This window comes from Sus scrofa, chromosome 2 (assembly GCF_000003025.6).
Source record: "Sus scrofa isolate TJ Tabasco breed Duroc chromosome 2, Sscrofa11.1, whole genome shotgun sequence".
Taxonomy (NCBI): Eukaryota; Metazoa; Chordata; class Mammalia; order Artiodactyla; family Suidae; genus Sus; species Sus scrofa.
In genome coordinates, this window is record NC_010444.4 from 109,043,189 (window position 1) to 109,063,544 (window position 20,356).

Below are 20,356 nucleotides of genomic sequence, written 5' to 3' on the forward strand. Positions count from 1 at the left end.
TCCAGTTTCATTGACTTACATGAAGCTGTCTAAGTTCCCAGCACGACTTGCTGAAAAGACTGTCTTTTTTCCCAGTTTATATTCTTGCTTCCTTTGTCGAGGATTAATTGACTGTAGGTGTCTGAGTTTATTTCTGGGTTCTCTATTTTGTTCCATCGGTCTGTATATCTGTTTTGATTTTGCAGTATTGCCTTGAAGTCTGAGAGAGTTATGACTCCTGGTTGGTTTTTGTTCTTCAGGATTGCTTTGGCAATTCTGGGTCTTTTTTGTTTCCATATAAATTTTTGGATTATTTGTTCTAGTTCTGTGAAAAATGTCATGGGTAATTTAATAGGGATTGCATTGAATCTGTAGATTGCTTTGGGTAGTATGGCCATTTTTACAATATTGATTTTTCCAATCCATGAACATGGAATATCTTTCCCTTTCTTTACATCTTCTTTGATTTCTTTGATTAATGTTTTATAGTTCTCAGCATATAAGTCTTTCACCTCCTTGGTCAGGTTTATTCCCGGGTATATGATTTTTTTTGGTGCAATTATAAAAGGTATTGTATTTTTATATTCTTTTTCTATTATTTCATTGTTAGTATACAGAAATGCAACTGATTTCTGAATGTTAATCTTATATCTTGCTACTTTGCTGAATTCATTGATGAGTTCAAGTAGTTTTTGGGTTGAGTCCTTAGGGTTTTCTATATATAGTATCATGTCATCTCCATACAGTGTTAATTTTACCTCTTCTCTTCCAATTTGGATGCCTTTTATTTCTTTTGTTTGTCTGATTGCTGTGGCTAGAACTTCCAATACTATGTTGAATAACAGTGGTGAGAGTAGGTACCCTTGTTTTATTCCAGATTTTAGTGGGAAGTCTTTCAGCTTTTCTCCATTGAGTATTATATTTGCTGTGGGTTTGTCATAAATGGCTTTTATTATGTTAAGGTATGTTCCTTCTATATCCATTTTGGTGAGATTTTATCATGAATGGGTGTTGGACTTTTGTCAAATACTTTTTATGCATCTATTGAGATGATCATGTGGTTTTTGACTTTTCTGTTGTTAATGTGGTGTGTGATGTTGATTGATTTCCCTATCTAGTATTTTTCTACATACATATTAGCTACACTGTTCTAGGACCAGATGTCTATGGTTATGTGAGATTAAATTAAATTTATTTGGCTTATTAATGAACTTAAACTTTCTCGTTCCTTCTCATGGTCTCACCCTCGGTTGCTCCATTCTTTTCTGTCTTTATCTGTTTCTAACCTTATCTTTGAAAAAGTTACTCAATTTTTTTTCCAACTAAATAAAATATGAGTGCTTCTAATTTTTCTAGTCCTTCCATAAATAGTAAACAAGTGAAAAATTAAAAATGCAAAGACTGGTAATATTAGGCAAGTAATAAAAATAGACATTATACTAGATATATAACTTTAAATCTAAAGATAAAAATTATTGAACTCTATATATTTGTGTATATATTAAGTCTGTGTGTATATATAAAAAACATACATATGGCTTCATGTGTCTGTATATATACAAATATATATGACCCCAAGCTGTAAGATTAGAAAGTTAAAAAATATTTAAACAAAAACTTTAAGCCTTCCAAATATGGCAACTTTTAAAAAGACTTTCGTATATTTTGTTTACACATCATTAATTCTAACAGGAGAAGATGACTGGATTTGGCTTTTTCCATTTTTTGGAAGCTACTTATTAAAACATATTAAAAAACCACACATAACACACAACAGAGAAAACAGATAAATATTTTAATGTATTATTACCTTCATTTTCATTAGAATACAGTCATGGCACTTGAACCTCTACCATTTCTTGGCTATTCCTTATATTTACATGTAACTATTCTTAGCAATTTAAGAATAATTATTAAAACAATAATTTACTTAGATATTGATTTTCCCTGAGTACAGGATTAAATATCCAAAACTAAATTTATAACAACATTTTGTTGAAAGTTTACATTTTACTTGACCAACCTAATATTGTGAAAACCTGTAATTTTCTGATGTAATCTTAGAGTCTGTAAGTATTAAAATTACATCTGGGATAAAATTGGACATTGAGTCATTATATTTCATACTAATCAAGGCACTTCATTTTCTGTATACGTATGTAGTTCAAATCTGATTATGTATCTAAATGTCCTATGTAAGATTTAATTTTGTCTAAAGTCCTGACATCAATAAGCCTTCATCAATTACTAAGAAAATCATTGTTCATTAGTAAAATAAAGTTTTGTCCACAAAAATTAACTTATTAAATGAATTTTAGTATCTAAAATTTTAATTAGCAGTATTTGGTAAAGTAAATTTATTCTTCATATCACCCTGTTTTAATTTATATTGCATATACTCTTTTTTTTTTTTTTTTTTTTTAAAGCTGCACACATGGCATATGAAAGTTCCCAGACCAGGAACTGAATATGAGCTGCAGATGTGACCTATGTCATAGTTGTGTGTGACAATGCCAGATCCTTTAACTGGCTGTGCTGGCTGGGGATGGTCTCTCTTCAGAGACCCCAGCAGCTGTAGTCAGATTCTTAATCCACTGTACAAAAGGGGGAACTCCTATTTTGGATATACTTTCAGTAATACTTTCTACTTCCTATTAGAGGGAGAATCCTGTACTAGTTTCTACAGTAAACACTGTTTTGTTATTTTATTACAATTAATCATATCAGCAATTATAAGTAACTGTCACTGTGTAACTTTCACCAAGTAATTAATTGATTCATCTTTAATAGATAAATTAATTAAATTCACCTTTCAGGATTTCATTTTCCTTATCTATTAAAAAAAGGGCATTGAACTACATATATTGTCCTTAAGGTCTCTTCCAGTTCTAACATATAATAGTAAAGAGCCAAAGTACATAAATTTATACATTTATAAATTAACTTTTAAACAATTTCAAAACAGCCTTGTCAAGAATGACAGTTCTATGTTGCAAAGTTTTGAACAATTACAATTTACTTTCTCTAAAATTTTACTGATTCATTTTTAAGATATAGTTATTATATAAATGCTTCACAGAATATGTTGAAATAAGGTCCAAACTAGGATTTGTATTTGAATTTAATAGTTATTAGTAATGATTATATAATTTTCTGCAAATGAAGACACATGCCTTATTACAAAATGACATAAGCCATTGTTTTTATTAAATAAGTAAATCTCTCTGGGATTTTATTTAACACCTGACCTTTGTAAAGTATTTTTTCAAATATGTTTAATTTCAGTGAAAAAGCAGAGAATCCTGATTTATCTTAAGAACAACTTTGTACAGTTAACAAATAGATTATGTTAATTAATTTTATGTTTAAGAAGGGGGTACCAAACACAATGACATGCTCTTACTGATGTTTTCCTTTCCTGAGGGTATGGTTATACTGATGACTAAGAAAAGTGTTAAAAAAGAAAATTCTTAATATTGATCAAAACAGATTAGTAGCAACACTGTAACGGAGCACTGATAGAACAGTGGAAAAAGGAGAAAAAGTGGATTACAATGAGAAGATGAGTAAAAATCAGCTACTGACAACCAAAAGGACCTTTATGATGTCAAAAATACCAAAAATCAAGCTCAAAATTCAGCAAAATATTTTATCTCATTCTCAAAAAAAAAAAAAAAAAAAAAGAATTTTAGTGAATGGTCTAATGCCTGCATGAGGTGCTGGAGTTTAGATTTACGTTTTTTTTTTTTTGAACATATTTCTTTACAGTATGCTTTCTCGTATTAGAAATATGGTTTTGTGAGATAAAATTGTGGAGCACAACGAAAAAAAATGTTCAGAGAATGGTCAGATTTTACAAAATCTGAGGCAATGTTGTAATTTATAAAAATATAAATTTTGTAGTTAAGATAGATGGTACAGTTTAAAAACCCAATATGGTATCTGTGTTGTGACATTCTAAAGAGCACTAAACATTTATAATCTCACTTGAGGAATAAGTGGGATTAGAAATCAATTAGACATAGTCAAAGTTTAATTATCTGATTTAGAGATTGGGGTTCATTCCAATCCAGTGTTTGATTAATTGATGTGCAATAGCTCGGCTTGGTGGCACAAAGAATGCCTGTTGCTTCCCTTTGGTCAGAACATCCACAACCTAAAATACACCATAATAAAATGTATTAGGATTTCAAAACTGTCATACTTAAATACCCTTTTTTATATATATACAATTCAACTAAAATGGAATGACTTTTACAGTAAATAACAGTAGTGGAAAGCAACAATATCCACATTCATCATGCAAAATTTAATACAGTATTCTTAGTTGCTTCAATGAGTTAGTGATCAATATTTAAAATATTCCAGAAAGGCATTTTACCTGACAAAAACAAGGTCGTGAAAAAGCAAAGCATTTGCTACATACTTATTTTTAAAGTGAAAATTGACTTTTGAAAAAAGTTCTCTTTTATCATTTCTGTAAAATCCTAAAAAAAAATCTAATTTCTACTTTTTGAGGTTGAACATAAAATTGTGTGTAGACAAAGTCATAAAGGATTTTAAGTCTTCACCATTACAGTGTACCTATCTCTTTCCTATACAAAGACTTTGGGTTATGCAAAACACAGACAAGTAATTTATCTTTCATTATATTACTGAAGGATGAGTTTTAAAAAGTTCTGTGAGTGTAGCTTTGCTATACAATTCTGTCAGTCTTGTTAAGTACATTTAAAATGAACAAAAAATTTTCAAAACTTTTAAGCATTTTTACTGATTTTTTTTTTTGAGCTACTTGTTTTAATGCTATAAATTACACTGTAATACCTGAATGATGAGGGGGGCCATAGCCGTTCATTCAACTTGCTGAAAACATGTATCCTTGCTACATGCCCAAACCAATACAGTCAGAGAACAATCAATAGAAGAAGGAAATTAAATTGAACTTTACCTGTTCTCTAGTGAACCAGCGGGCATCCTCTATTTCATTCTTGTCAACTTTAATTTCTGTAGACACTGCCACAGCTAAGCAACCAATCATTAAGGAGGAGGGCATTGGCCATGGTTGACAAGAGACATACTGAACATGGCCAACTTTGACTCCACTTTCCTCTTCTACTTCTCTCCGAACAGCATCTTCTATTGTCTCCCCTAATCAAATGGGGCAAAAGAACAAGGAGCTGATGAACACACCTTGGACATTTTGTGCTCTGAATGGTTCAAACATTTGGAAATCACTTTGGACAGAAATCCAATTCCAAGAATCAGAAAGCAGAAACCTGAAACTAGATTTGAATTCAAAAAACATTATTTTCTAAAGTATATGACCACATGCAGAATCAAAACACCAGGAAACTTTTCATTTCTTAAAGGTCTGAATTTGTCATTTTAAGAATTATAACATCTATAACTATCCAGCATGTACTTACTATTAGCTAAACACTGCATTTTATAGATTATACTATTTATGTATCTAACCTTTTTCTCATTAAAATTTTGAGATTTTTTTTATGTTGTCAAATAATTATTGCAGATAACTCTTTTCCAAAGAGTTAAAAACTGAGAGTTCCTGTTGTGATGCAGTGGAAACAAATCTGACCAGTATCCATGAGGATGCAGGTTTGATCCCTGGCCTCACTCAGTGGGTCGGGGATCCGATGTTGCTGTGAACTGTGGTGTAGGTCGCAGACGTGGCTTGGATCCCAAATACCATAAGATGAAGGAACATTTTTTTCTTTCTAATGGTAATTTTTCTCTAGATAACTGTTGACCCAACTAAGATAAAATAAGTGATACCTACAAATTTGCCTTATATTTCTGATTTGTTGAAATTGAGAATTAGAATAAAGGGAATAGTTTCTAAGTTTATGTGGAATCTGATTTGTTGAAATTGAGAATTAGAATAAAGGGAATAGTTTCTAAGTTTATGTGGAAGTTTAAAAATATTTTGCTATTTATTTATTATTTATTTATTTATTTTTGTCTTTTTGCCTTTTCTAGGGCTACACCCACGGCATATGGAGGTTCCCAGGCTAGGGGTTTAATCGGAGCTGTGGCTGCCCGCCTACGCTAGAGCCACAGCAATGCCAGATCCGAGCCGCGTCTGCGACCTATACCACAGCTCAGGGCAACACCAGATCCTTAACCCACTGAGCAAGGCCAGGGATCGAACCCTCAACCTCAGTTAATCACTGAGCCACGACAGAAACTCCTATTTTGCTATTTAAATATAGCTTTCTATTTCAAATAGATTGGTAATTTCTTATATTAAAGTTAAAGTTATTCATTAAAAATACAGTGAAAAGACAACTCGTAGACTGGCATAAAATATGTTCAAGACTATAACTAAATAAAGACAAGCATATAATACATATTTTAAAAATCCTAAAATCTGTAAAAGAAAGATAAAAAACCAAAACAAAAACAGGCAAAGAACATAAACATGTAAATTTCAGAGAAAAAATAGTGGATGCCTAATACACATTTGAAAAAGATACTCCATCAACAGTGCAATAAAAATTAAAACTACAATGACATACCATTTCTTATCCATTAGAATGGCAAATAAAAATCCTGAAATTCCTAACTTGGTGAATATATGGAATAAAAGAACATTTCATGTACTTCCAGAGGGAGTGTAAGTTGGCAGGAACACTTCAGAGAACAATTAGGCTCTATGTGGAAAAGGGTAAGATGCTCAAATTCTATGAGTGAGCAGTCCTACTCTCAGATACATACCCTATTATTATTCTGATATTACTCTTTGTAAATGTGTACATGGAATAGTTTAAGAATATTCACTGCAGTGTTGTTTGTAATAGCAAGAGCTTTGAAATAAACTAAATGTCCAATACTAGAATGGATAAATGAATTGCAGAATATTCATAACTGGAAGGCTACACAGCAGTTAAAAAAAAAGACCTAGAACTACTAAAGGCAGCATAGTTATTAAGACTGTGGACTCAGAGCCAAACTGCCCAGGTTTGAATCTCTGCTCTATCATTTACTGGCTGTTTGATCTTGGGCAAGTTATTTAGCCCCTGTGCCTTAGCGCCCCCATCTATAAAACTGCTGAAATAGTACCTAATTTATAAGGTCGTATGAGGATTATATGATTTAATAAATGGAAAGCCTTAGGAACAGAGTATGGCACTACGTATGTTTAGCAGTAGTATTATCTATCAATGTAGGTTAGTATTAGAAGTTGAGATTAAACATGTGTTAAATGGATATATTCATTCATTTACTCCACAAATATTTATTTACTGAACTCCTATGACATATAAGGCATATGCTCTAAGGGTTTGGGATACAGCAATAAATAAAGTCGTTGCCGTTACAGAATTTACTTTTAGTTACCAGCAAATAATAAATAAAGAGGTAGGTATATAGATAAATACATATATACCATGTTAGGTGGTGATCAGTTGCCATAGGGAAAAACCAGGCTGAACAACAGGGACTGTGAATGCGGGGTATGGGGCTAACTAATGTACTTGGGGCTACCAGGGAAGCCCTCTTTGAAAAGGTGAAAACTGAATCTAGTACAAAAGGAAGTGAGGTATAAATCATGCATATATGAGGGTAAGAGCAATATATGAAAGCTACAGGAAAGAGCAAATAATGAATTTTTAAATCAGACAAAATTATTCTAATAAAAACAAAAATTATGCCATTTGAAATACACAAAAAGGAGTTCCCTCTGTGGCACAGTGGGTTAATGACCTGGCTTGTCTCTGTGAAGATGCTGGTTGGATCCCCAGCCTGGCACAGTGGGTTAAAGATCTGGCATTGCTGCAGTTCTGGATTCAATCCCTAGAACCTCCATATGCCGTGGGGGTGGACAAAAAAGAAAAAAAAATTTAAAAATATCCTAGTTTTGTAAAGTGATTTATCAAAGATTATTTCTCAAAATGTCACAGTTTTTACTTGGGAATTATAAGTTATTGAAAGGTACTATAAAATTATTAAGAAAAGGCTTACCAGGTTCAATAAATCCAGCAAGACAGGTAAACATGCCAGGGGGAAATCTTTTCTGCCTGCCTAAAAGACATTTGGTCCCATCTGGATGAATAACTTGCATGATTACTACTGGATCTGTTGAAAAATAAAGTCAGATGTATGAATGACAGGAGAAAATAATTAAGACTCATCATGAAGAGTCACTGCCTAGTAGGATAATAAAAACATGTACCTCCTATAAGAACAAGACTTTTACCTACTTAGAAGAGATGGCTTCTTTCTGCCTGAAGACAGAGTATTTCAGGGAAATTGAATACCATATGTATGGAAGCTAAAGAAAAATCATTTTTGTCTTCTCTCTCATCTTAATAGCAACATACAGCAACATTTCTTACGTATTTATGGTATGCTTGGCTTATTCTTAATTTTTAATTAGAAAAAAGATTGAGTAGGTAATAGAGTGGTATGGAGAAAATTCAAATTTTACCATGGTAAATGTAGTACATTTCCCTCTTCCTTCCATCCCAATCCTTAACAAAATGTTTTTAAAAGTTAGTATGGCTCCATGATAAGTTTAAGCCATTAAAAAAGTAAACATTAATTTAAATCATAGTTCATCTCTCCCAAAGTCACTAATTTGTGAATTTGCCTTACTAGATCATGAATGAGAACCAGTAATCAAATGTAAAAGGCTCCTAAGCAGGGAAAACAGTTTACCCTTATCAGGTGTTGCTAAGTCTATCTTTTTTTCACACAGTTTTAAAGGGCTGGTTTATCAGATTTCCAAAGCCACAGCCAAATGAAAGCAGCAATTTTGCAGGAAAGAAAGGATTAGCAGATCCTAGCAGTAATGGGAAGCTAGCGCCAGGCTGTACTGCTGTGATGATGCCACATACAGGCACTGGACTATCAGGGCTTCTTTTTTCTCTTGACCAAGTGGACCCAGAGAGTAGGCTTTTAAAATCATGTATCTCTAGACATCAAATTCATACTGATTGACTCAGAGTTAAGAAGTGGATAGTTATGTACAATGTCCTTTTACTTAAAAGTGCTCAAAGGATGTAATACTATAATACTTACAGTCAATGGTTAAATTAAACATGCTTTTAATAAAAAAGTAAACTCCTCAGCAGCTCAAAATCTTGTCTTTCCAGAATGTCTTATTCACTAAGATTTCCATATAGTTTAGATTTCACTGTAAAAGAAAAGGCTTACCAACTCTTGGGTATGATGTATTGTGAATACCATGGTGGCTAGGACAGTCTTCTTTTAAGCATACTCTTTTATAGCCACCTTCTTCAATTTTAGTTGCGCTTCCACAGGTTGGGCAGAACTTGTATCGACTGTGCCAGGCAAGAACAGATCTTGCTTGAGCTACAACCCCTATAAGACAAGCAAAGAAAAAGTTTTAATTCTGTGACAAACTGTAAACAAATTAATATATAGGTAAAACATTCTTAAGTCATAATGAAGAAGTACACTGTATTTTCTGAATAGCTGTGCAGTCAAGGATTTTAGTATTCCTATTTTTATGACCTGTATTTTAAAGATTTAATTTTACAAGTGACAATTTGGACTAATAAAATACAACTCTCATATAAGATACATGTACTAACATCCATATACACTGTATTAGCTTACACTTTTACTAGAGGTGATGTGTAAATTTTGGGTATACATGATTCCAGTGTATAGTGACTTTAAAGTAGTGACATTTATCAAAATAAACTATGAAGATAGTTCCTAACCTAGATTTGAACCATAAAGGAAATATTACTAGGAAACTCTAGGCCCACCTGTGCTTTCCTTGGTGACTATGACAAGACTGGTCCCTGTCACTATGGAACTTATCCTGTTTTTAACTAGAAACTACACAGAATATTAAAAAAAATTATTTACAACTTTCAAGATTAACTATATGACAAAAATGTCTAATAGAATCTTAGAATATTTACTTTGTCCATAGCCTTTACCCTGATACTTCAAAAAAGAATTAATATGGTGTTACCAAAAATATTACAATTGGGGCAATAAGAGTAGAAATGCTATATTTCAAATGCCTGCTCTTTCTTAAACCTGCTCAAACCTGCTCTCCCCTAAAATGCATTATTTGGTCTAAGGATTTTGAAATAAAAAAATAATCATAACCATCAATAACAATCTTTTAAACTGGGGGAATGGAACTAATACACCTTAAATAACAAATGTAACACTAAAATTCAATGAACGTGGCCAGATTAAATATTTGCCTGCTATGTTATACTGTAATATATAATTTACCTTATGGTATCTTCATTATTTCAGTATCATCACAATAAGAAAAGCTAACATTTACTGAGTACTCAGTATGTGCCAAATGCCATACAAAAATCTTTACATATATCATCTTATTTAATGTTTAGAGCAACCCTTTAACATAGGTATACTTTTAATTATCCTCATTTTTGGGAGGAGGAAACCGAGGCAGACAGAGGTTAAGTATCTGTGTAAGGTTACAGAGCAGTTGAGTAAAAGGGTCTGTTTCCTTACTAGTTAAAAAAAAAAAAAAAGATCCTTTTGATCTTAAAATTAAATTTACAGGATTTCCCATTGTGGCTCAGTGGGTTAAGAACCCAACTAGTATCAATGAGAAGGTGATTTTAATCCCTGGCCTTGTGCAGGTTAAGGATCCGGCATTGCTGTGAGCTCTGGTGTAGACTGCAGATGCGGCTCAGATCTCATGTTGTGGCTGTGGTATATATAGGCCGGCAGCTGCAATTCTCATTTGACCCCTAGCGTGGGAACTTCCATATGCCACAGGAGCGGCCCTAAAAAGAAAAAAAGAAATTTAACTATACAGCTTCAAAGAGAAGAAAATATCTTCTTCTTCTAAAAAGTGTAATTTTTCCCCATAGATGTGGAGGATAAAACATACCATTCCAGATTTGGGGAAGAGTGTCTAAGCAGTCTCTGGGAGAGCCTACAACGTCACTTACGGGAAGGTGGACACAGGCCAGTGACCCCTCCCTCACTTCCCGTTAACTCTTCAGTCTACCATGCTACACCTTCTATTCCTTCTACCCCTCTGATACTTCTCTTCTCAAATTCATCAACATATTCATGTAATCAAACCAATATCCTTTAAAAAAAATCTTTGTCTTCTTCCTACTCAAATTCTCAGCAGCATTCAACAGATTTTACTACTACTTCCAAGAAATCCTTTCCTCTCTTGGTTTCCATGAGCCTACCTTCCTTTTTTCTTATGTTATAGCCACATTGTCAGTATCATCTTTTATGGTTCCTCTCCTTCTATCTGACCTCTAAATTTAGGGGGATTCAGATACAATTCTGAGGTTCTCTTTCGTGCCTGCTCTCAACTCTCTATGTAATCTCACTAGTTACCCAGGATTTAAATATTGCCTTTGTGTTGATGACTCCCATATGGGTAATGTTTCGGTTCTTCTCCTCTTTCTTCAGAATCTGTTATCCTTTTCTGAAACTTAACATGCCCCAAACTAAGATCTTGATTTACATACTTCAAGTCTGTCCTGCTACCCTTGCTCTACCCATCACAATACATTATTTAATCAAGAAATGGTATAATTATCTACCAAATCACCAAAGTCTCAAACCTAGCAGCCATTTTTGACCTTTTCCTTCATTATTATATACCCACACTTATCCCATTAGCAAGCACTGATTTTCTCTCCAGAATGTATCTTGAATGTACCTCTTTTCCTCCATCTCTCCTGTTATCACCCAACAACTCAGGCTATAGTCAAGGTTACTATCATCTCTCTCTTACTAATAGGAGTCTAAACCTAATGATTAAGCCCTATCAGTTCTACCTTCAGAACATCTCAAACTCTCCCTTTCTCCCTACCTGACTAATCCAAGCTACTGTACTCTCTTATTTAGGCTGTTGAAATCTCTAATCTCCTCTTAACAAGACTCCTGACTTCCACACTTAATTACCTACAATTCATGATCTACAAAGAAGCCAAAATGAGTTTTGTTTTTTTAAATGTAGGCCAAGTTATAACATTTAAATGGAATTTATAATAAACCCCCTCATTTCTTACCATGGTATATAAGACCCTACATGAACTGGCATAACCAGAAGCACACAACAAAGCGAAACAGTCAAGGTCTTTGCATTATGCTCAATGTATAGGAGGTGGTCAATAATCATTCACCGAAAAAATCAAATGACACCAGTATGCACTAGGGTTAATTCTGGGGAAACTAATCCTAACTGATTGAAACTGCTATAACTGCCCAGAAATGTAGTCCCCTAAGGTAAAACCTTTAGAAGTTTCTAGAAAAAGTGTGTCTCTTAGAAATTGTGGACACATGCACTTCTAATCCAGTTCCAAAAGCCAGTTTGTTACCAATACAGGTAAACAGTGTTCTTCTTACCAGCTTCTTTTTCTTTTAATTGCAGAAGAGCTGGCATTGGAGGATGAAGAAAATAACAATTTTCATGTCTTTGCTTAAATTCTTCAGCAGCAACAGGATCTATACCTAAAGCAAACCAGGCAACCAACCCATCTTCTTCTTCTCTTGAGATTTCCCCAGCATAATTAAATAACTCTTTTCTCATTTCGAGTTCTACTCCAAGGAAAATCAAGGTGATCTTCTCAGGCTGAGCCAAATAATCCTTTATATCCGTGTAGTTGAGCTGACAAAGCCTGACTTCTGGCTGTTGGAAACTTTCTTTATTGCCACCTAGAGTAACCAAGGGATTTAAATCTGAGAAAAGGATATAAACTGTGGCTGGATGGCTTTCTTTTGCTAATAACCAGTTAGAATTATTTCTTTTTTCACTTTTCCGGTCTAGTAGTGTCCTGCTAAAATAATTTTCACATTCTTCCACTTCACTGGTTAGGAACCAAGGCTTCTTCCCACCTTTAGCATTAGCTAGTAAGTTAGCTATATGCTTATAACCCCAAAATTTAGCAATATCCAGTGCAGTCTGTCTTGATTTATTTACAATCGATCTGTCACACCTATGGATGGAAGCAAAAAATAAAATAGGAGAGAAATATTTTCTTTAGTATTTATTATAATAAGATATTTTAAGATGTACATGATAGCCCCTCTAATAATTACATGTATTTTTTCATTTAGCACATAACATACTCATGGAAAGTTTAAAAGAAATAATCATAAATGATTAAAAGTTAGAGATAGTGGGTATTTAAAATTTCTGGAAGGTTATAAAATAAAAAGTGTAAGTTTTATGTGCTATAAGGAGATAATACATTTTTACAAGGAGTTTTTAGTGGTCATAATGGGTAGATTTACTTTTTTGGAGAAAAAATTAGATTAACTCATAAGTTTCTTTGCTATTAAATATGAAGAACTAATTCCCCAATAAAAATTAAGTTTTTAATTAGAAATTATGCTGTTACTATATAATAAGACTATTCAATGAGGTATTTACAAGCCCAATGTTAAAATTATGACTATAAGAAAAATTTAAAAGAAAATATGTATCCAGAAATTAAACCAGTAGCCTAAAATGTTTACCCTTTCTCGAGTAGAAATTGGACAGCATCTGGGTGCCCATTCCTTGCAGCATACATTAAAGCAGTCCATCCATTTTCAGAAGTTTCATTGAGAAGAGATGGAGAATGACTGAGTATTAATGTTAATCTGGCAATATCCCCTTCTGCTGCTGAATGGTGAAATTGGGAAATTATTTCTTGGTTTGGACTCCTTTTTACAAAAGACATTTCTTCCTTAAAAACAGGAAAAAAACTCATTTGAAATTGTTTTTTATTTTTTTCTCAAAGATTCAACATTACTACAATGCTAATATAATTAAAACATTAGTTATGGTTTCTCAAACAATGTACTTCTTTTTTTCTGGCTGCACCCTCCATATATAGAAGCTCCTAGGCCAGGAATCAAACCTGTTTCACAGCTGTAATCAGAGCCACAGCAGTGACAATGCTGGATCCTTAACCCTCAGAGCCATGAGGGAATTCCTAAAACAATATACTCCTTAAAAAAGTTTTAAAAGTTAATTAGTAGTCAGCTCTCATCATAGCATACATTTCAAATTGTTATCTGTTGAGAATTTTAAATATAACTCAACACGTGGGAGTGTATTAAATAATGTATAAAGAACTTTGGTAATACAGTCGAAGGGTGCAAAATCATTGAAAAGGAGTCAGGTAACAGATACTACAAAGACAAAGGGGTATTTGAGATAGATCATAGGGACTTCAGTGTGGATCAGGGCTTGAGGGGAGTTAAAGTAGACGGAAATAAAGGCAGATGTTTTTAACAGACGACGAGTAGTCTTCTCTTAGATTCTTTGGTATCAGAAACAGGTCTGTCCTCTAAGGGAAATTATCATCCTATAGCTAATTATTCAAAAGCTGAGTTTCACATGAAAACAATTTATTGTTTTACCTTGCACAACTAATTCTGCAATACATCAGGGATTGATTTTTGATTCTGGTGTGAGGTAGGGGTCAGGATACTTTTTTTTTATCCCAATAGGTAATCCATTTGACTAAGCATCATTGTTGAAATTACCATTTCTGTCCCATTGCCTTGCATTATTATTCTTGTCATAAATTAGATTAACGTACATTTTGGTTCTATTTTTGGACATTCTTCTGTGAGACTCTTTGTCTATCCTTGAATTGCAGAAGCTTTTTAAATCATTACCTTTGTCTGCTTTGCCACTGTTGCTTTAGTAAGGAGAAGTATACAAAATAATTACTCTACGTTTTTTAATTAATGTTGCCCAATCGTGTATTAAATTTGTAGGGCATAAAGTGAGGTGCTTTTTTTTTTTTTTTTGAGGAAATGGTTCATATTTCAGTTGTCTATAAACTTCTCAAAGTACTTTTTTAAGGTATGATTTTTTTTCCCATGAAAAGCTATTAAGAAAAGATTTGGGAATTCTAACTAGGCTTCTACTATTCTGAGCCCAAGATACTGAGGCTAAAAAAAAGAAAGGTTATAATCCATAATTTTTGACAGCAGTTGTCTCTAGGGTTCTGACACTGCAATATGGTTGATCAATTTTGTAGTAGGAGTAGCATGACAAAAGTTAAAGAAAAAAAATGGGCTAGAGATTAACTTTCTTATTTTGTGTCTTTTCACCTTTCCTGTTTATATCTTTCTGCTACCTATAGATAAGTCAGAACTACTTACAGGAATGGAAACAAAATATTGAAAACCTATACACAAATTAATTTGGAGTAAAGAAAACAATTTTTTATTTCTTTTAATTTACTTTAGAATTTACCTCACTGTTCATATTAAGATTTCTAAATGCTTTAAAAATATTATGAACAATAAAAGCTACAACTTTTCAGGACTTTATTTTGCACTGCTGTATACTGACTCATGTATGATTTCTTTTTGAAGATGCCTCGTCCTTCAACTGTGGAAATGAAATCATATTATATAGGTTCTTCAGTTAGGTTCACTTTAAGAAATATTTAAGTCATGGTCACTTCCTCACCTTTTCCACAGGACACTCACTCCAGGGTGAGGGAAAACTGGCCTCTAAAAACATTATATTATTCACTAAAGTACCCCATTGCAATGCTTATACATACAGTATTTGCAGGAGAAAAAGAAGTGGAAAACATAACACTTCCTCAGCAGAAAAGCCATTGAGAAATAGAACCTTTACTCATTCCAGAAGAGCACACAACAGTCTAAAGTCCAGCTCTACTTCTTGATTTACTTTTTTCATTTCTCATTGGTTCTCCTGAAGGTAAGGAATTGAAGGCAGGATGAGTAATTCAGTGAGCTAAATGCTGCCCTTGCTTTCTGATAAGAACATGGATTATTCTGAGAAGTCATTTTAAAGAATCTTAGGTTTTAAAGGTCTTAGATTTTAACCAAATCAACATCCATATTTACCAATGCATAACCTGGGCTCATGATGGAGTTATGGCTCAAGAGACGGAGCAGTCCTCAAATACTGCTTTGTCCTGACATAACCTACTATTAGTCCTTGGGCATTCAAGAGGCCGTCTAATGGACCAAGTGTGACCAAGCACCACCCATGCATGGTCTCTCCAATCTCTCCTAGACATTCGAATGCCTTGAGAGTTTATCTTCTTGCCACTACTGTGAAATTACATTTTTTTAAAAAATAAAATGAAACCACAAAGAAGCAGCACTTTGTTGCTCCCAGTACGTGGAAGTTCCTGGGTCAGGGATCGAACCCGCGCCACAACAGCAACATAAGCCACTGCAGTGACAACCCGCCACAAGAGAACTCCAGGAGAAGCCCTTCTTTTTTCCCACCTCAAAGACTGCGCAGGATCGGCTGCGTCTCCAGCCGCCTCCTGTGAGCCTGGGCTGCAAAGTCCGTGGCGCCTGCACCCGCACCCCAGCGCGCGGCTGCGCCACACCATCCAGCAGAGCCGGCCAGACAGCGCGGAGATCCAAGCGCACCGGGGAACTGGTTACCGGCTCCGGAAGGGGCACTGGAAGTGGCTAACTCGCCGAAGCTGTTACTAACCCAAATGCGACCAGGGTAGAAAAAAACTTGATGTAGTCGAAAGACCGGGAAAATACACACTCACTCTCCCTGGCGCCGGATGGAGCTTCTGGAACTTCCGGCGACCCCTCCCTCCGCCACCGGTGTCCCCGCACGACTTTATGGGAGATGTAGTTTGCAGGTCGCAGACTCCAAGATTCCAGAAGGCGCGAGGCTCCGGGGTGGTGGCGGTGGGGAACCCTGGGGCTGGAGCTCCCAGTTGGGAGGACCCGCTTCCTGGCGGTGAGTGAAGGGCTGTTTTGATTTGGTTTTTATCAGAATGAGACCGAGGTGTGTAGAGCGGTGAAAAACTATAGGTCTGTGGAAACGGTTTCAAATTCTCCAAAATTTCACACCCACCAGGCTAATCGTGGATATAGGTCAACGCGTTGGAGTATTCAAAGCATTCTTCAGTGTTAAGTAAGTAGAGAATATCGGCCGGACCAAGTCATTCCAGTATATGACCTTAAACAAGTTGTTGGTCTCTGAACCTCAGTCTCCTCATCTGAGAAATGATAACATGTGCGGATGCCTACCTCTTTCAGGAGTCCTTTAAAAGGTATTTATCAATTGCCCACACTTCCTTGGGTTGTTACGAACTTTGAATAGGATAATGTATGCAAAGCCCTTAGAACAATGCGAAATCGACAGCTAGTACACACAACGCAATTATTATTATTGCTGTTTTTTATTATTTAATTTTCCGCGCTTTTATGCCCCCACACCTATAGAGTCCCTAGTTAGAAAGTTCGGTGTTGGTGGTCTTCTACCCGTCAGACCAGGGATTTTTTTATTTACTAAACTGCACCCTTGTCATTCAGTGACAGTTAAGGAGTTTAAAGGTTGGCCACTGCTTCTTGGCCTCATTTTAAGCGTCGGAAATAAATTTCGTATTTTCGAAGTGACATTATGTACCTGCCGACATTGTACTTTCATAAGTATTTTTTCCAACTTTGTTCTGTGCTTCTTTCCGTGAGTAGTTGTCTTCATTCTTTAATGATTTCGGCGATGAGAAGGAGGTCAGAAACACTAAGTATGGTTAACTTGGAATACCCAATCTTTGTATTCAAACGTATCTTAAAATATATTAATGAACTCACCTGTATTAATCAACTAGTGTAGACTAGACAGTGGTTAATATATAGTCTTCCTCCTAGTCTTTCGGAGATTTTTGAAGAAAGCTCCAGGCAGGCACAATACTATTTTATCGATATATATTTAAGAATAAGCTTTCTGGAATTATGAATATCAAATATAAAAGGGATTTTAAAACGAACATAACTGCAACATGATTAATACACCTAATATTTTAACAATACTGTAATATCATAAAGGGCATTCAATATCAAATTTAATTGTCTTAAGCTTTATTCTGATTTACAGTTGATTTGCTCAAATCAAGACCTAAACACTGTTTCTACATTACATTTGATTTTTTTCAGTCTGTAGGTTCCCCTTTAATTTTTTCATTGCAGTTTGTTAAAAAATAGTGATTCTGTAGAATTTTGCAAGTTTTTGGATACCTATTGGATACCTATAATCTATGATGTCCTTTCCTCTTTTTTTTTTTTTGTGACTAGTAGTTAAATATTCAGGATTATTCAAATTAAGAATTTTTTGTTTTTTCCCTGAAAAGACTTCATAGCTATTACTGTTTACTTCCTATTGTATTACCTGAAGAGCAATACACTATCTGGTTATCTTTCTGTCATTTATGATTAGTTACTGGGTTCAGATGTTGTCAACTTGATCAAATTTATTATAACAAATTTTCCTTCTCATCTAATAGTTTTAGTAGCCATTGGTGATTACAACCTATGTCCAGTATTTCACTAGGAGTTGCAAAATGGTACTATTCTTATTTGATCATTCATTCTTCATTTACTAACAAAAATTCTTTTATAATAAAACAATACCTCATTTATTTCTACAGTTTTTATAGGAAGAGTAGGATAAATGTGTGTTTTTCCCCCTTTTTTCCCTAGTTTTCAGAATGAGTTAGTTTCTTCATATCTTTCATATATATTAATGGATTCATGGGTGTTAACATTTTAATATATTTATATAATATTCATTTTAATGCTCAAATTTTTTCTTTGGCCAGTGGGAACTCTCTAAAATGGGCTCCTGACTTCTATTGATGAGGCCACTATAACATTTGATAATTTACTTCCTTTATGGCGTAACAAAATATTTTAGACTCATGTTGTAAATATTCTGCACAGACTTGGGATCAGCCCTTTCTCCAAGGAGCAGTGGTTCCTTTTAATAGGAAATGGTATTTAGATACCATAGCCTTTGTACTTTGGGTGCTCATTGCTAATGGGGTGCTTACTATTTTTCTGCATATTTTACTTTTTTTTTTTTTTTGCTTTTTTATGGCTGCTCCTGCAGCATATGGAAGTTCCCAGACTAGGGGTTGAATCAGAGCTACAGCTGCTGACCTAAGCCACAGCCACAGCAACATGGGATCCAGGTCACATCTGTGCCCTATACCACAGCTCGCTGCAACGCAGGATCCTTGACCCACTTAGCAAGGCCAGGGACCCAACCTGCATCCTCATGGATACTTGTCATATTCATTTCCACTGAGCTGCAATGGGAACTCCTGAATGTAAACCTTTTTTTAGGGAATTTGAATATATACAGATCCTATCCAATAGGGATTCATAGTCCAAGGACAGTAATGGTGCCAACAAAGATATTAATGCCATAATATTTTCATTTTATTGTTTCTCCATGCAGAAACTTAGAGGTTACTCAAAACTTAAGAGCAAAAGAATTCTTTAGCCTAACATTAGATACCATCCCTAATATAGACCCAATATATATATATATATTTGCCATATTTTCCCAAGAATATTCTGTGTAAAATATCTCTCTAATCCTTTGAAACTGGCTTATAACTGACATAGGATACCTCTTATTCTTTCTTACCTCAGTACTTTTGCTCATGCCACTTTTCCTAACTTAAATGTTATTCCTTAACCCAATCCAACCCGTTTCTGAAATCCTAGCTCAAGTCCCTCTTCTTGTGATTCTTCTAGGACATTTCTGACCATATGATTATTTTTTTACCACCAGCATTCATTGTTCTTGCCACTTAAGTGTATGCTTGCCCTTCTTCCAATTTTGAGCAGCTGTATTTCTTTGCCTGAGGGCTATTTCTGGCCACCAGAGCCCTCCTTGTCATCCTGCTCCACAAATCAGCAATGCCAGATAAGTAGTACTGCCTGGGAGCAACCCTTTCAGCTAATGACTGATGTAGTGAATGTATAAATACCTCAGCCTTTCTCACTCTTTGAATACACTGACTACACTATCTAGACTGGCTGCCAGATTCCTCCAGTGGAATTTGGTTCTTTTTACCCACAGTTTACACTTAATTAATAACCTGCCCTTTTTTGCCTGCCTTTCCTTCCCTGTCTCATTTCCTCCTAGATAACCAATTGCATGTGAATCCTTGCACAGGGTTTGCTTCTGGACAAAGCTAAACTATGGCAAGGATTTTCTTCCCCCTTTCAATTCATAACTTATATTGTATGGTATATAGCTTCCTTTGTATAACTTGAGAAAAATCATTAACCATCATTAAATAAATCACCATTGTCACTCATTTTAGAACATGCTGTTTTTTTGTTGTGTATGTTAGAATCATTGTTATTGCAGTTCAGTGCCTGAAATTTTGATTGGCATGTAGATGTGGCTTGTATCCTGTGTTGCTGTGGCTCAGATTCAACCCCTAGCATGGGAACTTCCATAAGCCCCAAAAAGCAGAAAAAAAAGAAAGAAGAAACTTGGAAACATGGGTGTGGCTTGTTAAGATGCCTAATTCACTAGGATATAGGACTGGCATTAACAGTAGGGAGGGAGCTACTGTGTGTGGAGAGCTGCCAGATTTGCAGTGGACTTCGTATA

General features: G+C 34.7%; 1 protein-coding gene and 1 long non-coding RNA gene across 5 annotated transcripts in view; one reads left to right on the plus strand and one right to left on the minus strand.

Moving 5' to 3' along the window:
* On the minus strand, window positions 1,758–16,533 carry NUDT12 (nudix hydrolase 12). 4 transcript variants are annotated; one of them, XM_021084590.1, is made up of 7 exons: window positions 16,204–16,533; window positions 13,450–13,661; window positions 12,337–12,926; window positions 9,154–9,321; window positions 7,960–8,073; window positions 4,928–5,127; window positions 1,758–4,135 (listed from the first exon to the last, which is right to left on the minus strand). In XM_021084590.1, exons 2-7 carry the CDS (start codon window positions 13,653–13,655, stop codon window positions 4,025–4,027), a joined length of 1,389 nt encoding a protein of 462 aa, XP_020940249.1. In that variant the 5' UTR covers window positions 13,656–13,661; window positions 16,204–16,533; the 3' UTR covers window positions 1,758–4,024. The 4 variants fall into 4 exon arrangements, with proteins under 4 accessions (XP_020940249.1, XP_020940250.1, XP_020940252.1 ...); XM_021084591.1 differs by having other exon boundaries at window positions 16,421–16,532; XM_021084593.1 differs by having other exon boundaries at window positions 13,450–13,657; window positions 16,421–16,526.
* LOC106509516 overlaps window positions 16,573–20,356 on the plus strand; it is a 355,979-nt gene continuing 352,195 nt past the window's right edge. Inside the window, exon 1 of the long non-coding RNA XR_001307121.2 lies at window positions 16,573–16,681. This is a non-coding gene — a long non-coding RNA (uncharacterized LOC106509516). The remainder of the gene's footprint in view (window positions 16,682–20,356) is intronic.